Genomic DNA, 26,610 nt, shown 5'->3' with positions numbered 1-26,610 from the left:
CACTTCTTAGCTCCTTTTCTGAAAATGAGTTCTGTTTAATTTTATGGAGGGACAAAATTGAGAAATCATATTAACTAAGTATGTGGCCTTAAAGTGTTAATACATCACTTCTCCATGGGGTCTCAGTTTCTCCACACATAAAAAGTTAGGTCAGATAAGCTCCAAGACCCTCTGATGTGTACAATTAAATGCAAAATGACTCTGCTTTATTAGTATTTTTCTGGTCTTGAGTCCTTCCCAATGTCCTGTAAGTTAAGACGCTGCTGTTTTTAGTGCCACGTGTTAACAAAACTAAAACTTCTTTATGTAAATCTAGTAAATGCAGGACTGATGTGCAGTAGGAGTGAACGTGACTTTGGACAAGGATGTGAAATCTAGAGAGGGAATAAGACGATTACTGTGCAGAAGGAAATCTCACAATTCCCACATTTGGTATCTGGGAGGTCGTCACATAAAGTAGTAGATTCTAATCAAGCAGGAGAGCCGCGTCCCCGTCTGTCCTGCGTCACACTCTCCACGCGCCCCACCTTCCTCACACTCAGAACCAGAGCCCCACATCCAGGTCTCCGAGCTCCCTGGGAGTCAGCGGCTGGACCAGGGCTTTGCATCATTATGATACAATAAGTACTGTACGCACGCACGTCCAAGCTTGTACATCAAGCCCCGGCCTGCTGGTGACCCTCGGTAATTCGCCAGCTGTCCCTTGCTATGTCACGAGTCTGAGGTCATCCCCACTGTAAGCAAACGCCTGACTCGTCAGGGAGTCACTCCCCTCCCTGACATGACCCCGACCCCTCTCAGCATTGGTCCCACACTGTCTGTGGAATCTCAGGGCCAGAAACGACGTCTAGAAGTTCTTAATCCTCCTCCACAGGATGAAACAATGACCTGAATCTGGGAAAAAAAAAAAAAAAAAAAAAAAAGCTTGGACTGTCTACCTACACTCTTCTCTACAAACTTCTGAGCCATTTCATTTTTCTTAAGTTGAAACTGTCAACCCCACTTCATCAGGAAGATGCATTAAAATGCAAGACCGGCTCCCCGAGAGGAACACACACACGCAGTGCGTGTTGTACCTTTCAGGGTGCCTTCCCATGTGACATCTCATTGGGCACCACGCTGCACACAGCCCTGCTTCTTGTGCCGACCACGAAGGCCTGTGCGCGGGCAGGCTACGTGGGCAGTGTCAGGCGGGAGGGTGAGGGGCGAGTGCGCCTCCTCTGGCAGGTTCACCTAGAGGGTGTATTTTTAAGAGGCTAACACTCATGTTTCTAATGTCCATACTTGTCAATTTCCCCATCTCTGAAAGGTGGGCCTTGGCCAGGAGACCTTCTGATCCTTCTTCCTAAGGTTCCGGAGCCCTGGGGGAAGCGGCACCTCCCAGCCTGCACTCAGAGTCAGGGATCTTATGCTCGGTCCAGCTCTCTTGTGACAAGTCCCAGCTGCACCAACGCATGATAGAAAATAGAAGCAAAGCTGGACGCAGATGGGCAGAGGGGACGTTTCTCACTCAGAAGTCATCTGCAGGGCTTCCCCCAGTTCTCACAGCACGCTGTCACTCTCCACAGACATTCCGCCCCCTGAAGTGTCTGCTTCTCCAGCTGCCTGTGTCATTGGCATTTTAGGGCATGCGCCCGAGATTCCAGAACCTTTCGTCCCTTCTGTTTGGGGGCTGCTGGTCTGTCGCAAACACCCAGGTTTGGGAGGGTGCAGCTGGAGGGGGCGTGGGTTAGCCCAGCAGCCATTCCCACTCAGCACAAGGGCACCACCTGAGGGTGCATTCGGAAGCCACTGACCCCGGGCTCCATCCATGGGCCTTGACGCTTTTCACTGAAGACATCTTTCTCAGGTGAGTTCATGCCAGTGCGACAGTGCTATGTGACACCCAGAAAGTCCAAAGCTACATTCATGATGCTCCCTGTATCCTCTCCTGCTCGCACACCCGCCCCTTCTGGGCACATGGCGCCCTCACGCCCCCAGTTGCTCCTGGTGGAGAAGACGTTCATCTTTCTCCCTTTGCTCTCAACCCTCAAGCCGGGTGATCACAGGGTCACTACCTGCTCTCCTGTTCGCTCTTCTATGCCTCCATTCCCTGGGTGTGAAGGCTACTGCAGTGTGCGTGCCCCTTGTCACCTCTTTCACGCCCTAAGATCTCCCCGGGCTGCCCCCAGCCTGCCCACACTGCTCCCCGAGGGATCCCAAAGCAAGTGGGAGTCCGGGAGCCCTCTGCCTGGGTTCCCAAGGTGGCTCACCCTTGCCGCAGCCTGGAGCTGTCTGAAGAGCTAACGTGTTTCCAAGTTGAGCTCCTCGGGAGCCGGGGGGACCCATACCCCCGCGCTCTCACCTTGTCTCCTTCCACGAGAGCAGACAGACCTGTATCTCTTTTCTATACTGAGTGTCCTCATTACATTCTGCTTTCTACCGTGGCCTACTGCCTGCAACCACACACAAGGCTTACGTCAGCGAGAAAACACTGACCGGGGCTGTTCTATGCAGTCCCACGATGAACTCCCAGTGCGTGTGGAAGTATGCATTTGTAAACCAAGAGCTTGCTGTCGAGAAGACACTGGATTGTTAAGTCCTGGTCTTTTGCCAACTTAGCATGTAACCTGGGCAGGTCGCTGGGCCCCAGCAGTTGGCTACGCTATTAAAGCTTCTTTCCAACTCAAACACTGTGACCCTATGGCTAACTAAAACTCCTCAAGAGTTGAAGTCAGTGGCATACACCCTACACAAAGCTACAAAGTACTGAGAGGAACCGGCAGTAGAAACTCTATAAATACAAACTGTGTAAGAACTGGCCCTCTGGTAGACCCAGGCTAGGCCCGGAAGTAACTGGTGGCGCCAAGCAATCAGAAGCTCCAAAGGCTGCCGAATGCTCCCGCCACCAGAGTCGGTCTAAATACAGTGCGTCACTTTCTTGTTTGCTGCTGTTGTTCCTATAAAACACGCAAGCACCTGGCTGAGTCAGGACGGTCTAGTTTGTGGATCTTAATTACTTGTCTAAACAAGGCACTCGGGAGAACAGGCCGAAGGTTCTATCTAGGGGTCAGGACTGGGCCCACTGCAAAATGAAACTACAGGGCTTCTTAGTAAAAAGTTATTAAGAATTTCAAGATGTCGACAGCAGAGCATGACATCAACCTTGGGTCCCACACGCCCTGTTCACTGATGTAGGGTTATGGCTTTGGAATGTGACTTTCTAATTTGTGGAAGATTAATGGCTAGAGTTCCACTGGCTTGTCACAGAGGATTTCCAGAGGGCTTCTAAGAGCGAGGTACAGCGAGCAAGTTGTGAGTAACTGTTCAACTGGACAGCAGGCTACCCTCCATTCCATATGGAGCGCCCTGGGCAAGAAGAAAACCCCCTCCTGCACTCCCACACGGCAGTTTACACATAATTTCCCGAATCCCGTTAGACTCTGGGTACAGAACGGTGGCCTTATCGGTTTACTTTCCTGAAACTGAAGTAACTAATTTCAACAACTAATTTTCAAGTTGAGTTGTTCTAAGAAGGCAGGCAGAATGGTGCCTGGTTTCTTTTTTTTTTTTTTTTTAATTTATTAATTTTTCCCTCGCCAAGGACATTTCTTCACTGTTTTGAGAGAGAGAGAGAGAGAGAGAGAGGGAGAGAGAGAGAGAGAGAGAGGAACATCGATCAGTTGCCTCCCATACGTGACTGACTAGGGATCAAACCCACAACCTTTTGGTGTATGGGACAGTGACCCAACCAACTGAGCCACACTGGCCAGGGCAGTAGCTACCCTCTAACTGGCCTGCTAAGTGTGCCGTGCTCCTGTCCTGCAGATGCACTCCCTAAAACCCGACGCTGCTCGAGGCTGGCCCTCTGCTTGGCTCTGCCATGGGCGTCTGCTCTCACAGAACAAGAGCTGCTTTGCTTATGGGAAAGGCCTATGTTTTGTTCAGGGTTTTCCAAACAAAGGGCTGTGATTAAGTAGTGGGTCATGAAATTATTTTAGTTGGTCATAAATTAAAAAGATAGAATAGAAAATATCAAGGCATCTCATGTAGTCATGTTAAGTACTGCTTCATAAAACTATCAAGTATCTATCTATATTCACTGAGTCCCAATGAAAAATACATGTCTTACTGTGAGATGCAGGGGAGGGGTGTGTATGTGTGTATGTGTGTGTATGTGAATGTTTGAAGGGTACTGCTTTATTTATTATTTTTATTTAGTTACTGTTTTATTCTGACTTGTAGCTGGCACATAGTAGGCCCTCTAATATTTATTGAATGAATAATTAATGTATAAGTTACATCTTTTATAGGCCTAAATACATTATGAGTCATTTTCAATTTTTGTCATTTCCATCCTCCCAAAACTATATCAGGGTTAATAGTTCCTCATCACACTTAATTAAAATTTTTTATCATTTGTCCCGGAGTCTGAGACTTTCCATTTATACTGCTGGGAGGTTTGAGGCTGGGAGTTTTATTTTGTTTAGACTGGGGGAAGGAAACATTTTTGTTCCAGGAGAACATTAAGTTCATCATAGAGCCAAAAAAAGCAACATACTTTTTCTTTTCCTTTTTTTAAAGAGAGACAGGTAAAATGGAGAGATGAAGGTAGACACAGGCAGAGGAGTACCCAGTCGCCCCCCCCCCCTTCCTTCTGCAGATATTAACTGAGCAGCTACATGCCAGTCAAGGTGAGAGGGTGCTGGAAACACCTGGCGAGGGAAACAAACAAGCCCTGCCCTCTTGGAGTCTCACTACCACGGGGTAGAGCCCATGGCCACATAAGCCCGCAGCACATCATGACAACCTGGCCAGCGCTGTGCAGTCAAAGGACAGAACACGGTAGGAGGGGTAAGCCATGGGGTTCTTCCCCGAGGACCCACCCTGGAGCCCTCCCTGAAAGGTGGGTAGGAGTTAACAGAGAGGATCATGGCTCTTCCCGGGAACTGAGAGGAGGCCAGGGGGCTGCAGCTCAGGCGGTGAGGAGCGTGTGGTGCCTGCCGAGCGTGGGGTTGCAGGGCACAGATCTTGCAGACGGGGTGCAGCATTTGGGCCTCCTTCCTATTAGCCGCCAGCAGGAAAACCCTTGCAAGCAGAAGGCAGCAGAACAGAGTCTGTTTGGAATTGTAGGGGGTAGCCTAGATGAGGAGAGGCATGGATAGTGGGCACCCGCTAGAAGGCCTCTGTTTGGGCAAGACGAGAGACAATGGCACCTTGCAGCTGGCCTTGGCGGGGCAAAGGGAGGGAAAGGGATTGACCTAGCAAGAAAACAGGGCCTGGAGTTGGGTTAAGTGAGGATGGAGAGTAGTAGCCAAATGTGATGCTTAGGTGTGTGCCTCATGCAACCGATGAACAGTGTTGGCACTCAGCAAGGTGAGGGCCCGGGGAATGCTGATTTGGGGTCTCTGTGCTCCCCACGTGGAGGCGATCAGAAGGCAGGTGCATCTGCACGTCTGGAGCTCTGAGCAGAGTTCTGACCTAGACACGTAAACCTGAGAGAAAGACAGACTTCGGGAGGCAAAAGGGGGCAGCACTCAGAGGAGCACACACACGCCCAGACACACGGGCCAGGAGCCAGTCAAGGGAGACGGAGCAGGTCAAAAGGGTGCACGTGTGGGGACAGTGACAGAAACAGAGAGGGAGAGGCTTCCGTGAAGTAACTGCTAGTGGGCCCCCTGGGCGTGGAAGAAAAGTGGTTCTAACGTGGAGTTGCAGTTCGGAAGTGACAGGCAGCAATGGGGCGGGCGCCTCCGGCGGGATAAGAACAGAGGCCATCCCCAGATGGCCCCCCTCTGGCCAGGTCCACTTCACTGGGCCTCAGACGGTGGCCCCCCTGCAGGGGCCCCGCCCCCGTGGCTGCATTCCCTGGCACTCATGCAGGGCAGGCGGAAAACGTGCCCAGAGGTCCCCGAAATTCTGTCATTCAGACTTCCTCGTTGGCAGAGAATGCGCTTTCCAAAATATCACATCAGACACGTGGCCTTCCTTTTGTTGAAAGCAATTTTTAAATAACTAACTATATAAATGCACAGCATTTTAAAAAGACCCATGTTTTAAAATTTACTGTCAATGCATTATTTTAAACAATGAGTATCTCCTACCAAAGTGCCCACATAAATGTCTCCCAGGCTTACACGAGAGAATCTGACTCAAGTACCCAGAAGGCCCCACAGGGCCGGCCATGCAGGGTTCTGCTTCCCCCAGTGGTTCTATTGCTCATCCCACGTTTATAAGTGGCAGCCCGGCCACAGGCGGGGGAGGGCTGGCTCTGCGTGTGGGCACGCTCCGGCCCCTGGGACATGAGGCATACAGTCACTTGCTGAAAATGACCACGCTGGCATTCCGGCTTTGCACATTCGGTGTGAGGGCTCCGGAAGCGAGGTCCGCCCCAAAGGGCTGGCCCTGTCCTTGACACAGACACACAACCAGGACTCTGACCCTGCGAGGTGCAGGGCCCAGGGCGACCTGAGAGTCCCTCCCTTGCCCAGCCTCAGACCGCAAGGCTCACGCAGTGATGGACCTGAATGTGGGATGGGACCCGATGAGCGAAATGAGGCTCCCTAACACTTCTGGGCCAGGCAGTTTATGTCATTGTTCCCGCTCTGGGTCCAGGCTCTTGGCCTGAGCCGGATCTCCCTGGTTTAGCTGCCTGTGGGTAACAATACGGAAGGGGCGGGTCATTCCGTGGGCCTCCAGGATGCCAACCATGGCGCTGTTAGGGATGTCCGAGGCACTTGAGAAGAACGAAGACTCGTCCTACAAAGTTACGGGCGGAAGTGCTAAAAGAGCGTGTTACGGTGTTATTTACCAGTTTCCTTCTCTCCAAGAAACTGTAGATGACTTCTAGCCAGCAAGTCTAGGACAGTGAACCCTGGTCCAGCCTGAATCTGCCTCTGGGGTCCCCTTGCTGTCCCCTGACATAGCGGGGCAGGGCTCTAATTACTCCTGCGCTCCCTTAGATGCTCACCAGAGCCCAGCCTTTGGGCCCCGTAGTCCCTTGTTACCCATGGGCTCTCCTGAAGGACTTGCTTCCTCCTCTGGACACTGTCTCTACTCAGTGCCTGTCCAGGTCCCCTGCTCTATCCTGTGGCCCCAGCAGAGAGGGAAGACACTGCTAAGAGCGGGCTGAAATCGGACTCATTAGTGGCATGCTGTAATATCTTTGTTGAAGTCATTAAGCAATCGACCCCACTCCCCGCAAAACTCTTAGTGCGCTTCATGACAGTACTTTGTGAACTGTGAAGAGCTAGCAATGGGGAGACACTGTGGATTTCAGGGAGCTGAGTTCCTGGGGGATCTTTGGCTCCGGGGGCGGCTTCTCCCCCCGACACACCCAGCAGCAGCGTGGGCACAGCACTGCCTGTCAGCAGCCCTGGGAGGACGCCGCTCCCAGTGCCATGTTGCTACGTCCATTCCACCAGCTCTCCCTTCCCTCCTTACACCCTTTTCCTATGATTTCCTAAAACTTCTCCCCAGCCCCCACTGCTTTTCCTCCCCTATGCACCTGACTTCATAGATAGCGACCAACCGTTCACAGCTGACATTTGCTGGACTCAGTTCTGTCTCTGGGGGCTGATTTCACTGGCTCCATGTCCCCATGTTTAAGCTGCCACAGATCAAGTTCTGGACCAAGAGCCAGAGGGTTTCAGGCAGTTAAACGGAGCCATGTACTTTTATAGACTTGGGTCACCATGTCCTGATGCACTTACAATACGTGAACTCTATTTTTCTTTAACAACATTAATTTTTGACATGGAACAACGATCCTCCTCTCAGAAGACAGGGATGAAACACTCATCTTTGCCTCAACTCCACAAATTTAACCAAGCACCGAGTCCTGCTGGCTGTCCCTCTGAACTCTTCCTGGAACCTGTCCACGCTGTTTTACTGCCCTCGCCTGAGTCAGGTACCCTGTCCTCGCCCTGGCCCCCCACTCCTTGGCTCCAACTTGCCACCATCCAGGTCTCTCTCTGCAAGGCAGACAGAAGGACACATTCTCCAACACAGAGCCGAGGAGGTCTCTCCACGTCCCCTGCCCTGGGGATAAAATCCAAATCCTTAGCGTGGCCTGGAAGCTGTCTGCTTAACTCCTGCTTCTCACTTCAGCTTTCACCTCCCGGCGTCTCCACGTTAGCCACCTCCCCTAGTCCCCGGGGCCAGCCTGCTTCTCCTGTCCTGGGCCCCTTCGCAAGTCTTCCTCCTGACTGCCCAGCACATCCCTCTACCTGCTGCCTCCCTCTGCCTGACGTCCAGTACTCCCCCTTTAAAGGTCTCAGCCTGGATACCCCCTCCTCTGGGTTAGGACGCTCTCCCATGTGCTCCCATGTGCCCTGCAATTCCTTGTTGTTAATTACCTCCCTGTATCATGGGTGTTTGTTAATCTACCTGGGTTCCTCCGTAGGAACCTGTAAACTCTCTGCAGGCAGGACCACGTTCATCACACTCGCCACTGTGTCCCCAGTGCCTGCCTAGCACGGAGCCTGGCATACCATCCAGGGGAGGCAGTCCCTGAAAGGGCGAATGGAGCGCTTACCCAGCAGTGGGCGCGGCCCTGAAGGCTGGTTGGCCGAGAGGCTCACTGCTCCCCTGCGCACAGGGTTATCATCACCCAGGCCAAGGCCTCTTCCTGTCCTACAGCAAAGCGTCGGCACGATCAAAGATGGGAAAAATGCATTTTTGGGTTCAGTTTATTGGACTGAAAAACAAACCCATAAATCAGTTAGTAATAACCAATGGTTTTTCAGGCACCAACTGCTTGGTGGAAAACTGGTTATTGCCATCATATCATCTCATAGGGCAGCACACCACTCTGTTACGATATTGCTGTGAATTTCCCTCCCAAGAGTCAGGAATACACTCTGTAATACTGTCTTATTTTTTCCAACTTTCAGTGGAAAGGTATGTGATACAAACCTAATGGGCTTGAAAACTATGTTTGCTTCAAATTAGAACATTGTATTATCCTTTGGGGAAGGTTTTAACTTCTTTAACTATACCAAGGGTTCTTTTCTTCCAAGTATTTCTTAGTGGCATCCGAGGACTGAGACAAGAACAATGGGAAAGGATAAATTCTCAGTAACTTCAAACAATTTTTAAGATGAATTCTGTTTACCCAGACAAGGCTGGCGAGGGCCAGCTACAAAGACCTTGTCCTGCTACTGAACTGTTTCCTTCTTTGTAATAAAAGGGTTAAACAGATGCTCCCAGAAAACAACCAAGAGATGAGCATCCCGGGGTGGGCGGCCCAGGCCTGCCTGCTCACCACAGGAAAGTCTGTGTGTGTTACACACCTGTGTTCAGGTTGAGGAAGAGAGAAAGAGAAAGAAATAGAGGAAGGAGGGAGAATGAGCCCAATAGAGTCAGTTGTATTTTATTAAAAACAGGGCTTTTCAAAATGGCACCCTTGAAAAAAATGTTATCATATATTACTTGAAAACAAATCCACATGAACCCTCTGGCGGCCTGGAGAGAAGGTGTCTCCTGTCATCTTAAGGAGTCTATTTTCTAACAACTGAAGAGTCCGGACAGGGAAGCTTCTGAAGTGCCCCTCAACAGAAGCCTGGCTAATGACGGGGTCCCTATACACAGTGGAATACTATGCAGCCATAAGAAAGGATGAAATACTGCCATTTGCCACAACACGGATGGATCTTGAGAACATCGTGCTAAGTGAGGTAAGTCAAGAACCATACGATTCCACTCATCTGTGGGATATAAAACTGAAAGCAACAAATGAACAAATAAGACAAACCAACAAAAACTCACAGACACAGACAATAGTCTGGTGGTGACCAGAAGGGAGGGGGGTGGGGCTAGTGAAGGGTAAAGGGGGTCAGAGAGGTGGTGATGGAAGAAGACTTGACTTTGGGTGGCAAACGCAATGCAATACACAGACGACGTCGCATGTCTACTTCTCTTCTCTGGGGCCTTTATAGGCTTCTAAAGACTGACGATCACGTACAATTCACCCCCCTGCTCTCTCCCTGCACGCTGCACCCGGCCCTGTGCCCAGGCGGACTCAGTGGCTGCGAGAACAACGCGTTTATAGTAGGCTGGGGTGGAAGCTGTCAACCTTTCATCACATGTCCACCTGCTGCCTGCTTTCAGGCCAAGGTGCATTGCCATCCGCCTCACTTCTGTGGTTCATAAACTGTCACAGGGGTTGGGAGGCTGCCTTCTAGTCTTGCTGTCTGCCAGCGGGCAAGTCCCTATTCTCTCTGACCCTGAGCTCTGCAGCAAATCAGGGTGATACTCCCTCCCCCCTGGATACGGTTCAGAGTGGGGTTGAGCGGTGAATGAGAAAACATATACAGAAGTGCCTCCAAAAGGAAAATAGCTACACTGGACTATAGGATGGTATCATAAACCAAAAGAGCTATTTTTGTATAAATAGTTTTTTTGTATTCATTTCACTTCTTTAATCAAAAAAGATAATAATCACACTTTTACAGGTATAGGTTTTAAGATAAGTTCTTTTCTTTTCTCCCAGTATAATCTTTCCATTTCCATTACTCCTTTATTTAAAATACTTTTAAAAATAAAACTTATTTCAACAAACCTAATTATTTTCATAGCTTTTTTAAAAAATGTACAAACTCATGTTAAGCTTTCAAAACTAACGCCCACAGGTAGGTGACTGGTCACCATCCAGGTCCCCAGTCTTTACCGGCTCTGGGCCGCACAACTCCTACAAACTGGGGGTGGAACTCTGAAACACTGAGGGTTTAGCACCCAACAGGGAGTAGCTGGGTCAGCTGACACAGCCACAAATATCCTGGAAGAAGTGACTTTGGGGCTTCATGCTTCATGTCCCTAACTCCCACATCCGTGACTGGAGGCCCACTTCAATTCCAGGAACCTCAAATAAACAACTGATTATTGGGCTCCTATGTAAGGCACAGCATGTTTTAAAAAGATGAACCAGGCACAACACTGCTTCTTGGAAAGTAACTGGTCTTTGGTCTTCAAGTCTCCCTCCATGTGATAAACTGGATTATTTCACTAAGATTCACTGTTCTCCCTTCTGAGGCAGTGTAACCTTTGTTGGCCCACTGACATATCATCATCATAGTTCATGGTCATGGTTCACGGTCATGGTCATGGTCATGTGCCTTGCTCGGCCAATGGAGTCTTAGCAGACGTGCCGTTAAGCAGAAGCCATGAGACACTGCATGTGCTGGCACCCCATCACATGGCCCAGTGACCCAGCATGCGGAGGACGTGCCTGGCAGGTGCTGCGCCTTCAGCCTGGGTGCTGGAGTCACGTCTGAGGAGAAGACGGAACCTGAGCAATGCCTGGGGCCACGCCCTGCCATTTCCCCAAGGCTGCCCCAGATGACCCGTAGGCACGCGAGGGAGGAAAAGAAACGCTAGTTGTTAAAAGGCACTGGGACTATGAAGAGTGTTTGTTACACAGCAGCACTGGGCCACAGCAGACTAATACAGGTCATCCATTCACTTTAGACTTATATGTGAAAGTAATCCTCCTAAGGCTGAACCTGACCATCTCTGTTTCCTGGTCAAGCATGTGAACTGGTGGCTGAGTCCAGTCCTTCTTTCTTGGACGGCATGCAGGGGCCCCAAGGTGGCTGCCTCTAGGTTTTCCAGCCTTCCCTTGCATTTCTCCCTTTTCTGGGAGTTGGTTTGACATGACCATCCTAAGGCCAGATTAGATATCCTGTGTGCTAGCTACAACCTTGTCAAATATTTCTTTTAATGAGTAGGCAGAAACCTTGTCGGGGCAGGAAGCCTGTCTTATACTAACTTGTATTCAGTTCGCACAGAACAGCCACTGAGGAAATACTCTTAGATTAGCTGTAAATGCGTGCTTTCCCCAGACACGGCCTCATTCCTCAAACTTGACTCTATGGACTTCGACCCCTGTTGTGACACCAACCTTCATCTCAGACACGCAGAGAGAAGGTGGCCCTGAGGAGAGCGGCAGGAGGGACGCAGCCTTCCTGAGTGGCTCTTATGGAGTGTGGCTTCCAACACGCCTCAAAAAAATGGTAGCTATTTATCGATATTAATTTTTCGATATCAGATAATCTAGCACAGTGCTGTGCTACAAGTCACCGACCCCTGTCACAGGCCACCGCTCTCTGTGACAGATGAGCCATTCCCAATGCATCCTGAGGGCCTGACCTTAGTGTTGGAACCTGGACAGGGTCAGAGAAAGTCTGTCTCCACGGCTCTCAAAAACTTGACTGTGCCTAAGACTCCCCTGGGACGTTTGCTAAAATGTGGGCCCCTGGACTCAAATATTCCATTTTAAGGAACCAATACCTACTTACGTGTACTTATACCCACAATAAACATGTTATGAAGTGAATTATTCTGAAAGATTAAAGACTTTGGGGAATTTTATTTTTGGTTATTGCCTCAAAAGCATCTCTAGACTCTTTTGCAATTTTAATTTTTATGGAAGAAACTCTTGGTAGCAGAACACAGGGGATCTTATTGTGGGCAGGGTGAGCTGAGAAGGAGCCTGCCGGGCAAGGGTGGGCTTCTCAGGCTGAAACAGAAGCGTGGTGGCTCCGATGGCAGCATGAAGACTCAAGGAGGACAAAGTAGAACCAAGAGAAGAGTGAGGCGACAGCCAGGAACAGGAAGTGAGAACTGGCAGGGAGAGACAGAGAAAACTGTTCTGACAACCAGGAACGGTTTTAATTTGACACACGAGGAAGCGAAAAGGCTTTCAGGAAAGATGCCATCTTACGGCCATGTGAGTCAGAAAGGTTATGTGGAATTTCTCATCTCTACCTTGAGCTAGAAACATTGAATCATGGATAATCGGTGATGGAACTAAAACCCACCTCTTCCTAAAACCACCAGAGCTGCTTATAAGAAAACCCCGAATAAGTCAGTGCCAAAAATACATGCCCCAAGGTCTTATTTACATTGTGGAGAGGCGGGGAGATGTGGCTCTGAGCTCCTTGTACCGGTGAATAAAACCTTTCACGAAAACTGCGTCTTCTGCAGAACCATGAAATGAGCTCTGGCTTTCTCTAAATCTAGCCAAGTGTGAGTTACATCGCTGTGATGGTAACATTCCTTGAGTTATCTGTCATCTCGCGAGTCTCATTAAATCTTCGGGGCACTACAAGAAATGATCTGTGAAGAGAAAAGCCTCCAGGTTGGTTTCCAGCTGAGGGAGCTCACAACGGCACGTACTGACTTCGAGTCAGAGGCCAGTGAGTGGGAGCGGGAGAGGCCGCCACCAGCAGCTGGGGTTCGAATGCATTCATTAGAACGTCTGATGTATTTTTAAGTCTAGTTACAGGATCCATTGCTTCAACCAAAAAGACACTAAGAAAAAGCTGACAGGCTAACGCGAAGGGCCTGGCGGCCCCAGGAGTGGAGTTCCAGCCCACGTGCCACCACGGGGCGCTCAGGGGCAGCCCCGGCATGAGCAGCCAGTCATCGCAGGAGACGGGCCTTTTCCACGGCGTTCAAACACGGCTGCTGGCTGAGTGCCTCACTCTTCCCGGCCCGTCTCTGAGCCTCTGTCCTACTGCCGTGTCTGTCTGTCTGTCTACCTGTTGGGCCCCTCGTTCTTCTGCTGCTGTGACACTTGGTGCAATGACCAGCGGCACAGAAAAAAATCTGGGCTCTCAGAGACAGCCCCCCATAGCACTTCCCATACCCCACTGTGTTTACCCCCCTCCCACAGCCTTCCCCAGCAGACTGTAAGCCCTCCTTAACAGGAACTGGGCATGTTAATGAGCCCTTTGGAGATGTGGGAAATAGAAATGGGCAAGGCAGGAATCGCTCACAGATGCACATACATGCACGTGTGCACACAGGTGGGGTCACTGAGTCCCTTTCTGCAGCTGCCCTTTGGGTTAGAAACACACTTTGGACTTGGCACCGTCTACTACCACGGTGCTCTTTCTCCAGAATGTTTTTGGTTATTACGGCTAGCTTAATCTCCGAGCCGAACTTGACAGTTGTTCTATTCTGTCCTCAGCCCCTCATACTGCATTACATTCATAAACGAGTTTGTGGAACTGATATATCTTGATTTCTATTGTGGTTCCTGATATACAGTATCCTATTATATTTATTTGGTGACTAATAAGTCTACTAAACCTAAAAAACGAGTTCTAGTGTTTCGGCGGCGGCGGCAGCCGTCCGTCTCGCGAGTGAGAGGCAACCACACAGTGATGTTTCTCCCCCTCTTTCTCCTTTCCCCTCTCTCTAAAAACAAATAAATAAAATAAAATAAAAAAATAAAAATAAATCAATGTTTAAAATATATATTTATCACGGATTTTTTGCTATATTGCGGGATTTTGCAGTACTGTATATGTATGTTGTTACAGTTACGTAGGTTTAAGAGTGTAGAATAAATGTAAGGCTCCTACTTCGCAGGGGGTCTAGAACGTAATCCCCGCAGTGAGGGAATACTGTATTCTTCATTAGTGTTCTGTTGCTGAAGAGCAAATTATCAAAATGCAGTGGCTTTTATCAAAATTTATTGCTTCAAAATTTAAGTGGGTCAGGACCCCATTTCAGGGTCCTCCAAGGCTGAGATCACAAAGGCAGGGTGCAGGTCTCAGGTGGACTCTGATCCTGGCCCTTCCAACCTCAGGGCAGCTGGCAGGATCCACGCCCTTCTCCCCCTTCTCACACGCACCCCTCCCCCCACATCCTCAAGTCAGCAACGTGAGCGTCTCCTTCTCCTGCTTGGCATCTCTCCATCTTTGCTCTGGAAGGGCTCTCATGGTCCCATGGGCCCACCTGGAAAACCCAGGACCCTCTCCCTAACTGAAGGTCAGTGGATTAGTAACCTTAATGGCATCTGCAGAGTCTGTTTGCCATGCGAGGGGGCAAAACCATGGGGGCAGTACCGCAGGATGAAGATCAGAGCCCGAGAACTGGCCGACCACGGCTCCAAGCTCAGCTTTCTGAGTTTTAGACACAAGAGCCAAACTGTAGTAAATCTCTTCGTAGTTTCCATTACCGTGATCATTTAGAGACAGTTCAGTTACACTTGCGTTTTCTAACAAACCTTAATTTATATACTTTGATGCAATGTTATTTGGTGCATATTTGTTGATGACTAAATTTTTAATTATTGTCTTTGCTACTATTACTCTCTTTGACCCGTGCAATATGATATATACTTTCTACCTTGAATTCTCCTCAGTCTGTTCTTAATAATGACCCGTGAGGACTGTCTTTTCTTTTGATGCACCCAGTTGTAAGCGCAGCGCATGGCACACAGATGCTTATTAAATGTGAGTGAAAAGCCAGGATCCTGGAAACTGGGGGCCCCCCGTAAAGCCCTGTTAGTTTCGGCTCCTGGTAGGATAAGAATGCCAGCTCACTCCTTTCCCTTCACATGACAGACTTTCCTGTGGGAAACTGATAGCCCTCTTACTGTACCCTAATAGTTCAAAGGAACTTCCAGAGTACTGCCCCGCACTTCAGACCTGAGGGCAGCTGCGACTGTAAATCTCAGATATTAGCGCCACCGGGCAGTGGGGGAGCACAGCAGAGCGCGCACACAGGCAGGGCACCTGTGGTCCCAGCTCAGGAGCCCAGGGCCCACGGAGAGCAGCTGGACGGGGGCAGGCTCTGAGGGGCAGAGCGAGAGCGTGGAGCAAATGCCCAGGAGAGAAAGAGCAGAGCTACAAAGAAAGGGGTTATAAGGATTTTTAAAGACGATGGTGAAGCTCTTCCAAAACCAAAAGTAACAGACATCCAGTCCCTGCAGAGGATGTCTGGGGGTTCTCTGTGCCATCACACCAGAAATGACGGAAGGGGACAGAAGAGAATGGGACCAGCACCCCCACCTCCACCAGAAGAGTCTGGCAATGCCGAGGGCTCCCCGGAGACTTCCTGCAGCACCTCCTCTGCCTCACATCTTCGCCACATGTGGCAGCGCAGTGCAAAGAGCACCCCCCTTCCCGGGCAGGGCAGAGGCCTGGGACCCAGCTGACTGCTGACTGCAGAGGCCACCACATGGCTTCCAGGCTGAGCTGCCTTCTGCCTGGTCAAAGGTAGGCAGGCAGACACTGGCCCAGAGCCCGCCAAGAGACAGACTTCCCCGAAAGCGTCACCCTGGTCAGGGAAGTGGGAGGGCGTCAGGCGGGACTCTGCATGCACACAGTCAGGGCGAGAGGTCGCTTCCCGGCCCCTCAAGGACTCTGCTCTGACAACCCGAGGGAGCCCAGGGAGCTGGGAGAGATGCTGTCTCACACGTGTACAAGCGATACGAGGACCACACAGAGGGAGGACGAGAGAGACAGGAACAGGTGACAAAGGCAAGAAGAGGGGAGATTCGCTTCAGTACGCCTGATCATCTACATCCTACCAGATCACAGGAAACAGGTGACTCCTGTCCCTGTGAAGAACACTCCGGTTCTGTGCGCTATCTGGGAGCGCTGCAGCGGCACCTGTCCCGTTACTCATGACAAGAGCATTAATGACAAGCCCTTACTGAACCCTCCGCGGGCTCCGGGGCTGTCCTGGGGGCTTGCTGGGCACTGTCTCCCCTAATCCCTAAAAGGCATCTAGGAGGTAGTACTGCGGTAACCCCATGTTACAGATGTGGGGACACTTGGGGGTGGTAACCTATGCAGGTTTCCCAGGGCCAGGGTTCAGGCCTGGGTCTGCTTGTCTTTAGACCCATGTCCCCAGTCACTAGTGTCTGCTAACAGGTTCTGTATTTGCACCGAGTGTGCTCCCCAAGAAAGCTTTCCATCAGTCCTCGACTAAAATACAGAGCCTTCACAGCTCTGCCCTCTTTTCCAACTCACTAACAAAGAAAACTGCCCTTCTGAACCGCCCGGTAATCGGCATTTCCCCTTTCTCCTCTCCCAGCGCAAATCAACACTTACGAGGAATTGTATGCCTGGAAAGGACCGGCCCGAGTTCATCTGCTACTAAGGGTAGGGAGGCCGCCGGCGCCCACCCCAGCTTTCAGCACATCATTGTATGTTCTTCCCTGGCTGCAGAGTACAATTCTTTCAATAAAAAATTTCCATCTAAACGTAACATGGTGGCAAACTCTGCAATTATACTTCTCAGTTGGAGACATCCACTTCCCTCTCTACTTCCCAAACGCAGAAGGTCCAGTTTGCTAATGGGTCCCAGCAAAGGCCCAAATGTAGCTTAATGAACTGGAAAAACAAAGCTGTAGAGGTGTGAGCCCCTGTGCGGTTTTTCCAGGGTCGCTGTGGATAGCTTTATTGCAAAAACACCCGTACACTACCACTTCACCTGTCCTCCACAGAGTGGGCCCTGGTCACGGGCTTGCCCAGCTTCCGCCCCTGAACCATTACATGATGCTTAGAGGCAGCTGTCGGCAATGGCTTTCGGTCCACGGTTCCTCCTCTTGAACCCGTCCCTAAATCTTCCCTCTTCCTCTCCTTTCCCTTCGCTGTCCCGTGTCTCCCAATTACAGGACACCAGCATGCTTGGCTGTGGCGGCCCGCGATTGTGACTTGGATTGATCCGCAAGGTTGCCCTAGGTCTCCTGGGCATTACAGATCGTGACTCCTATTTCCTCAGCTGGTAGTTTCTCTAAGAGAGGGTACTGTCTCAGCCAGTTACACCACAGGAGGAGAACACTATCAGCTGGTGTTGCTATCTGTTTTGGTAAGGGGATTTTACATCTAATTCATCGGGGTCCCTTAAGGAACATGCAAACCTCTGAGCGATGGAGGGAACACATGAGAGCTTTATATGACCTCTCAGAAAGTGTTTTACAATAATCCAGAGGAAGTCTGAAAACAGTAAGACAGAGAAGAAGGTTTTGTCATGATTAGGAATCTAGCCCAGAAACAGCAAAGAACATTGAGACCAATTGATACAAACGAATGAGTAGAAACAGTCAAGACCTAGTAATGGGTACATATTTTATAAATGATAAAGAGAAGGAGGCGCCCCGTAATCCCTTGAGGTGTCTGCAAGTACCAAATGGACTAAGTCATAAGACTCCAGGGGAAGGTGTGCAAAATAACATAAGATTTTATGTGAAACATAACTTACATACTATTCTATCATGTAATATATGCAATATCAGAATTACAACCTATGAAAGGGTCCTGAAAATCCCTCCAGATTGTTCCCCCGAAGCTATTTAAGCCACTGTGATGTTTTGGCTTAAGAGTGTCCTGATGATAGGCATGGGGCTGGAGTCACCAGGAAGGCCATCACAGATCAAACAAAGGCTGTCACTTGTCCTTGTAGAAACCCTGATGTGCCCTCACAGAGAGGACTAGGTATAGTTTTGGTCATCCCACTTGCAGAAGGCTACAAGAGATCAAGCAATTGTCCAGAGAAGGCCAATCAAAAATGTCAGGGGAGAAGCAGTGACAACAGTAACCGCGTTCACGATTGCAGGGCATTTGTCACCCACCAGGCACCACTCGAAATGCTTCCTCCGTGTGCCAAACCATGTCCTCTCTCAGCCATCCCATGATGAAGGCACTGTTATTGGGCTCTTCACAGAGATGAGAAAACCAGGGTGCAGAGCTGAAGCAGCCTAAGTCACAGAGTTAGTATCCGCACGCAGGCCACGTGGGGCCTGGTTCCAGGCTCTTAACACCAGGACACTTCCTACCAGGGAAAGACTGAATGGAATTCCATGCTGTTCCACCACAGGGGCGTAATTTATGCAGGTGAATAAAACCCAGACAAGGGTTGACAGGGAAATCATGGACTTTCTCACAGATTTTAGATGATCGAAGTCAGAATAAAGTAAATTTCAGACAAAAAGGGAAAAGTGCTTCCTTTGCACAGCCGGAAGGACATTATAACATTTTATTTCCGCCAAGGAGAATTGAGGCTACCAATTCCAACAGACTCGAAGAGTGTCTGGCAATCGATGATGTTTCTGAGGGAACTGGGTTTGGTCTGAGGCATTTGGTCCGAGGCGTTTGGTCCCTCCTGGCACAAGGGAACTGGATTTTGAGGCCTGCGTGCCCAGGCACAGCCTTGGCTAGCTCTCTTCGAGGTGAGGCTACGGGGCTGAAGACAGGAGGGCTCCCCTAGTGTGCAGAGCCTTTGCCGCGTCTCACTGTTCTCCCTGCCCCTTCAGTCTGCTGTCTCCTTGCCAACCTAATCTCTAAGAAGCTCCAGCCCAGCAAAGAACATGGTCTGTGGGGGTGGGTAGCAGCCCTTGGTCTGGAGGGACAGGAAGCGCTTGCCAACTAATTCCAAAGGGCTGGGGACCCACGTCGGATGTAGAAATCCCATAGCGGGGTTGGTGGTGGCCTGACAGCAAGGCCAAGTCTTACAGCCAAGGACCTCTGGGCTCCACTCTGTTCCCTCTGCCTGTTTCCCTAGTCTTTCCTGGGCAAATCCAGCAGACAGACAGGGGAGGTCTTGGTGGTCCCTGGGAAGAGTGACAATCCTAACGGTAGGTCCAGAAGTCTCCAGGCCTCGGCCCCCCTTTTCTCTCCTTCACTTCAAATGCCCCTAGCTCCCCACACCAATGCCGGGGGGCTTGGGAGACCCACACAGATCACATTGAGTGATACCTGCAGCCAGCTCACCGGGCAATGGAAGGACCTAGGGGGTAGATGGTTTGATTTCCAACGCTCGCTGATCTGGCGGCTCCAGGGAACCGGCAACCCCCGCGCTGGTGTGTGCGCTCAAGGAGGAGGCCCAGGGCACTGCACTGGGACAGGGTGTAAAGAGGAAAGGAGAGTGTGCTCACGCTGGGCTTGGCGAACCAGGCCCGTGGCAGGAGGCAAAGACGTTGAAGTAGTAACTATTATTGAGTTGTTCAGTTTCAAAGGATTAAAGACACACATGCTGACTCTTTGACACAGGTCTGTTCAGAGGAAACCAGCCCCTGCACCAGCTGCAGGCGTTCTAGCACCAGCACCCCAGGCGGGGGCAGAGGCGATTTCCGCTTCTACTCACCTACGCAGTTATCGCAAAGGCTACAATGGGAAGCGCGAGGGGGCCGGAAAATCTTGCAGGTGAAACAATATTTAAGTTTCACGGTCTGGCCATTGATGATGACTTCTTTGGTTCTGGGAGGTGGGCGGTACCCCCCTGAACTGGTGCCGTTAGCGATATCTGCGGAGAAAAGAACAAAAAGAGCACTTAACCTCCGCGAGTCCCCGCACGGAGAGGGCCTGGGTCTGCATTCCCCAGGGCAGTGCCCACCCCCGGCCCGGAGGTACCTGTGCCTTTCTGGGAGACGCCTGACAACGGGTCCCCCAAATGCGCTGGGCACGGCCTTGCAGCTGGGGCCAGGGCTTGGGACCGCACTTATAGCCCACGCAGGTGGGCGTGGCCACGAGACTGCACTCTGGCCAATGAGGTGCAAGCACACACGTTGCACCGCCCAGTAGGCGGGGAACTCCCCGAACCCCGCCCAGTCTCTCCCCTCCTCTGGGCCGCCTTGGAGCCCCAAACTGGGGGTCCTGAATGATGGCCCCCACACAGGAAGACTGCCCCTGAGAACTCTTCACTGGGCCATACTGTTACGTGGGCGCCAAATTCCTAGCGTTAAATATCTGAAGGCTTGGGTTTCATTTGTTCCAGCAGCTTAGCATTGCCCTACTTGATACTGTGGGTGACACTGACGTCAAGAACACTTTACTTCTCCATTTTGCCAACTGGCCTCCTTAAAAATACCAGATATTGGGCGGGGGGAATATGGATTTAAATATATAGATTTTAAATCATTAAGTGTATGTATTAATTTCTATATTTTATTGTGTTACTTTTTCTTTTTTTAAAATCAGTTTTGTAAATGTTGAAGAAAATACAAGTGTGTTTAATTTTTAAGTTTCAACTTAAGCCTGGTTCTCGTCTCTGAGTTTATATTAGGAGCTTTTAAAATGCTCCTAACGCATGGACCTTTCCCCAGGCCCATTAAAGCAGAGTCACCTGCGGTGATTTCAGTGCGTTGCAGGTTGAGAACCCCTGCTCTATCGGAGATGGAACCCGCAGTTTTATCCTCATTTAGGCCCTCACAGCCCGAGGAGGGGTCGGAAGGAACTGGGGCAGGCAGCTAGCTGTGCAGTCAGAATAGGCCACAGGTGGATGGCAAATAGCAAGAATATCTGTGTGGGCTTCAGCTGTGATGATAACACAGGCAGGGCGGACCCTGGGGGCTGGAGGAATTCTTGGGAATCGTCAAGTCATGGTGTTATGGTGTTCCCTCAAAACATCTGGTAACATTAGAGGTCGCTGTTCATTTTGAGCCATGCGTACTTAAAGGACACGCTACCAGACAGTGACAACCGCAACGTGCTTTTGGTAAGTTCCCAGAGTGGTAGGCATGAGTCCCATCATCCACTCAGGCCCCCCCACCCCAGGCTCAACCTGGGCAGGAGTGACGTGGAAAGCATTCAAAACTACCGATGCCAGGTCTGGCTGGCAGAGGGTCTGATTTCATTGGTGGTAAACAGCTTGGCATTGGGGGTTTTAAAGCTCGCCAGGTACAGAGTCGGCAGCAACGCTGAGGACCGCTGCTCCAGGGCCTGTCACTCCAGTGTGGTCCAGGCAGCGTCCGCTCACCCCAGTGCTTGTCGGAGACGCAAGTTCCGGCGCCCACCCCTGAGTTAGTGCCGCAGAATCTGCATTTGCCACCGGCCTCTGGAATTCGTACATGGGGACGCTTGAGAACCCTGCTCGGGGGCCGGTGGACATGCCCCTCCCATGCATCGTACAGGCTTCACACATTCCAAATACACTCACGTGTGTGAGGAAGAGCTAAACTCGGAGAACACAGCTTCTCACATGAAGCCGCTTCACAGATTACTCCCTGCCACCTGAGCCTTTTCCGGAGGAGAACCTGGTGATGTGGAACAGCCAGAGGTATCTGCAGAGTGCGCCCCCTCTACCTCTGTGAGGACCACTCTGCCACTTGGAATGATTAAACAGCTATGGAGCCATCCCGAGGACTCTGGGTGGCCTCGCCTGGGACCCCAGGTGGCTGCCCTATGAAAGGGTGCTAAATTCAGCAGGCATCTGGAGAGGCACTGAGCGCGCAAGGCACACAGCTGGCTGGGAAGAGGGGGGACCTCAGTCGCCGCTGTAATGAGGAGAAACCAAAGAGACGACATGGCTGGGCGCTCCCCTGAGCACCGGGTGAAATAACTGGCTCTGAACACATCAAAGATAAGGTCAGAGCTCTGCCGGTGCCAATGGGTGCCACTGGGGCCTAAATTAATGATGACTTGGTGCTCACTAGCCTTATGTCACTTGGGAAACCTACAGTGTCTGATTAGTTCTTGCAAACATGGGTGCACAAACTAGAACGTCAGATACAGGTTTCAAAATAACCATAACCAATCAATAGTATTTGTGTTAACTTATCAGCAAAGTTTAAAAACTGATTTGTCAAGGAGATATTTTAGAAAGCAACGATGACAAACTTACCCACACTAAAATGACTACTAAAAAAGCCTAGCTCTTTGTGGCAATGACTTGAAAGAGTGAGGATTTGCTAGCACTTCTTAAGACAAGAGCTAGTGATCTTGTAGTTGCAAAGTACGTTTCTGAAAGATTAAACCTCTAATGTAAAGTGAGCTGAAGGCCAGAACTCAACCCGGCATGGCAAACTGGTGCTTACAAATTCAACTAAACCCCGAAACTCTGTGACTAAGCATTTGGAGAACTCTTTTTGTAAAAGAAATGGAAGAATCCGAAAACCCGGATTCAGGGCCCAGCTGTGCCAACATTGGGTGACCGAAGGCCCACAGAAGTGAAAAAAAAAGGCAATTGCTGTTTATAGAGTGTACACTGGCGGGCCCATAAATGAGCGGAGAGCGATGTCTCGTGAGGAGGGGTCCTGCTGGGCTGTTTGGGGAGCAGTGGGTCTCCTGGCCTCCCCGTCCGGGTCTGCTCTCCTTAGGGCTTCAGAGCCACTTCCTAAGTCTGATGAAGCCCTGGCGTCTGGTGTGGTGCAAGTCTCTGAGCTGCGGGTCCCGCCTTTCTGGGTGCACAGTTCCCCAGAGCCCCCACTCGGCCCACGGTGGCCTCCTTGCATTCCCTAGCAGACAATGCGGTGACCCTTGTACAGATGTCTGCATGTGACCCCTCCACTTCGTACCCTGCGATCTGGGTACACAGCCCGCATTCTGCAAGGTCTGGCCCAAGCTCCTCCAGGGACACTCCATCAGCAGAGCGGTTACTTCCTCCTTCAGGCTACCCCTGTCCTTAGCTCATTTATTTGCCCAGCCAGTAGCTCTGTGTTGTGCCCTTAGGTGCCAGCGCTGTGCTGGGGGCTGGCAGGGGCGGGGTGGGGAGCAGGAATAAAACAGACTTTTCTCAGCTGGAGGGTGTGATTTCCCTGCCTCTCCCAGACGCTGCTGGAGCGCAAGGGCCACGCCTGACCCACGGTCATGTCCGCAGTGTCCAGCACACAGTAGGTCCTCAGGAACTGCCCACTGAATGGAAGGCCACTGTCCCAGCAGGTTTGGAGCAATGCTCTGGGACACCCAGGACTGGGTCCTCACTCCTCCGTGGCCAGCTGTCGGAGTCACACTGCTCAGGGACTCCTCCCTCTCTAGAAACACCTGTCCCAAGGTCCTTCTGAGGCCCTCACTTCTCTTAAATGTTCCACAGCTGCTGCTGGTTCAGAGACCCGCCTCACACAGCTGGTCAGAGCCACCAGGGCGGGCCAGGCATGATGGGCCGCTGACTACCTCGGGACAACCCTCAGTTGCTGTTTCTTTCACGCGACACATTCAATGGCCACCCCAGACCGAAGGCTTCCGGGCAGGCCTGCGTCCAGGACAGATGGGGATAATGAGGCCTTAAACCCAGGGCTTCAAATACCTGCCTGAGGACAAAAGAAGTCTCTCCTTCACGTCTGGACTGATGCCAATGGCCTTCCTGAAATTTGCTTCTCATCCCTGGGGATGGGGAGCACCTGGCCCTGCGCCACGGGGCACAGAAGGTCGCGTTCCTCCTGAGTTACTGGGGTCTGGGGTTTTGGTTTTTGCTGTTGGCAACCATTCTGCCCCTGCTTCTTGGGGCTGCTCTTTGTGGTTTAAATACAGCTGCTGAAAAAGAATAATTGAAGCCTGCAATAGCTAATGGTTAAAGAACACTACAATTTTGGGGGTGGGGGGAACCTCTAATTGTTCTGCAAATTTACGTGAGTCAGTATTTCTCAAGAACATTTTTATACACAAGTGTTTTGAAAGAAAACTTAAAAGCTTAAAATGGTCTTTTTCTTCATGAAGCCCCACTCTTCCCGCCCCCAATTGTTGAGTGTTGAAGCAGAAACAGTAGCACAGCCTGCCTGTGGGCAGAGAATTAGGGGGACTGGGGAGAGTGGGAGGGGGCTGGCAGGTGCCAGGTCAGGGACACAAAACTGCCTGCTGGGTAGGTTTTTCAAAGAGAAGTCCTGGGCTTGCCGGAAGTTTTAAGGAAGTCGTTTGCCAGTATGTGCCTATTTCAAAGAGAGTCTCCAAAAAATAAGTCTGCTTCCTGTCTTGAGGGGATAACAGAACTCACGCCCAGAGAGACCCATAGGTCTGCCTTTTTATTTATTCCCGCCCCAAATGCAGGGACAAAACAGTCGAACTTTTAAAACTGCTGACCTTCACCGTTACAGCGGTCTCCCTTATCTGCGAGTTTGCTTCCCATGGTTTCAGTTACCCGTGGTCAGCCGTGGGCCACAAATGTCAAGTGAAAACTTCCAGAAACAAGTAATCCATTAGCGTTCAAGGGCACGCTACTCTGAGCACCCTGTCATGCAGGCACCTTGTCATCTACGTCCTCATGAGAAAGAGGGTGAGTACGGCACAGTAAGCTATTTTGAGAGAGAGAGAGAGACACACACACATTCGGGTAGCTTTTATTACAGTATACTGTTATAATTGTTACATTTTATTATCAGTTATTGTTCATCTCTTACTGTGCCTAATTTATAAATTAAACTTTATCATAGGTATGTATATATATAAAAAAAAACCTAGTCTATAAAGGGTCTGGTACTATCCTCAGTTCCAGGCATCCGCTGGGGATCATGGACGTATCCTCGATGGATAAGGGGGAGCTACTATATAAAGTAATGAGCTCTGCTTCTTTAAAATACAGAAAGAGAAATTCCAACTTACGAAAGACATAAACTAAGATCTTTATCCTTTACCAAAACGATTCAGAACAGTGGCCTTCCCTGGTGCTTGGACGCTCCAGACCATTCACCAGCTGACAGTGTCACCTGAGCAGGCGGGACCTCTCTTAACAGGCGTTTAGCCCAAATAAAGCTAAGGCATCTCCCCATTGGGATATGTGTCACAGGGCAAGTGTGATGCGCTTCTGACTCAAGTCTTCATCATTCTGTCTGTTGCATGTGCAGGCAGGGCAGCCCCCCTCTGCTCTGCGGGGCCCATCTTGAGGAGGGGGCAGAGAGCGCCTGCAGGGCCAGCAGCAGAAAACAAGGGAAGCCGGTGTGGGGAAGCCAGAGGCCAGGGCAGGCCCGAGTTTGCCAGAATAAGTCCTAGAGGGAGCGGAAGACACGTGACATTTAGGGCCCAGTTCCTCTTTCCCAAATCGTCCACTCATTCACTCAGCTGCTTCGTGGGTTGGAGGGGCCCTGGAGGGCACCACAGACCTGCCCCTGCCTTCAGGGGGTCTGCAGCCCAGAGGAGGAGACCGATATTAATGAAACAGCCACACAACTAAATGCATCCTTACCATCACGTGATTTTGTGACAGAGAAGCAGGGAAGCCTGCCAGTACGGGGACTCTTCCCAGAAGTCGCACTGGACCCAGGATCTGAAGGACAGTTGAGTTGCGATTCCCTAGGCAGTGTGTGTCAGGAGTGGGGGGGGGTGTCCCTGTGTTCATGTGTGTGAGAGCATGTGCACACGCACACCGGGAATTGGGAGCAAGGCCTTTCAGGCAGAGGGAGCAGCCTGTGTGCTGGCCCTGGGACGGGAGGCAGATGGAGTGTCTGCGACCGAGGGGAGGCCAGGGCCACCAGGATGGACGGTGCGTGGGAGAGGGTCCGAGGGGAAGGCGGGTCGTGGAGTCAGGCTGGCCTCCAGCCAAAGTGTGAAAGGATTTGATTGTTAACTGTGTCAACTTGGCCAAGCCGGGTGCCCAGGTGTTCGGTCAGATACCTGGATACATGTTGCTGCCAAGGTATTTTTAGATGAGATTGACATTGGAATCAGCAGACTTTGAGTAAAGCAGATGATCCTCCAGATTATGGGTGGGCCTCACCCAATTAGCTGAAGGCCTTAGGAACCAAGACTGAGGGTCCTCAAAGCAGAAGAAGTTCTCCACAAGCCGGCAACACAGAAAATCTGGTGAATTTCCAGCCTGCTGCGCCGTGTAATTGAGACCCAGGACTTCAACATCAACTCTTTCCTGACTTTCCAGCCTGCCCCCCTTCCCTACAAATGCCACACTTCCCAGCCCCCACCATCCCATAAGCCAATCCTTCAAAACAAAATCTGTGTTTCTCTTGTTGGTTCTTCTTCTCTGAAGAAGCCTCACACAGAAGCCAAGAAGGGTTCTATGCTGTGCAGTAAGTGAACAGTTGGAAATTTAAAAATGTTTCATTGACTGCAAGACGGACTGAAGGGAGGGAGACGAGATGGATTTAGGGTCGTTGGGAGAGGTCTGGAGTACAAGCTACAGCAGATGTTGGCCTGAAATCGTGTGGTGGCCGTGGTGATGGAGAGAAGCAGA

At 50.8% G+C, this 26,610-nt stretch overlaps 1 protein-coding gene across 2 annotated transcripts in view; it reads right to left on the bottom strand.

Annotated features, from left to right (window-relative positions):
- ZDHHC14 (zDHHC palmitoyltransferase 14) overlaps positions 1-26,610 on the bottom strand; it is a 225,979-nt gene that overhangs the window by 42,159 nt on the left and 157,210 nt on the right. For both annotated transcript variants that reach the window (XM_090280023.1, XM_090280025.1), the window contains exon 3: positions 19,864-20,022. In XM_090280023.1, the coding sequence (XP_090136149.1) occupies positions 19,864-20,022 (159 nt within the window). The remainder of the gene's footprint in view (positions 1-19,863; positions 20,023-26,610) is intronic.

Source organism: Furipterus horrens, unplaced genomic scaffold (assembly GCF_987537825.1).
Source record: "Furipterus horrens unplaced genomic scaffold, mFurHor1.1.pri manual_scaffold_6, whole genome shotgun sequence".
NCBI classification, from domain to species: domain Eukaryota; kingdom Metazoa; phylum Chordata; class Mammalia; order Chiroptera; family Furipteridae; genus Furipterus; species Furipterus horrens.
Note: the sequence above shows the minus strand (reverse complement) of the source record. Positions and strands in the feature narration are given on the sequence as shown.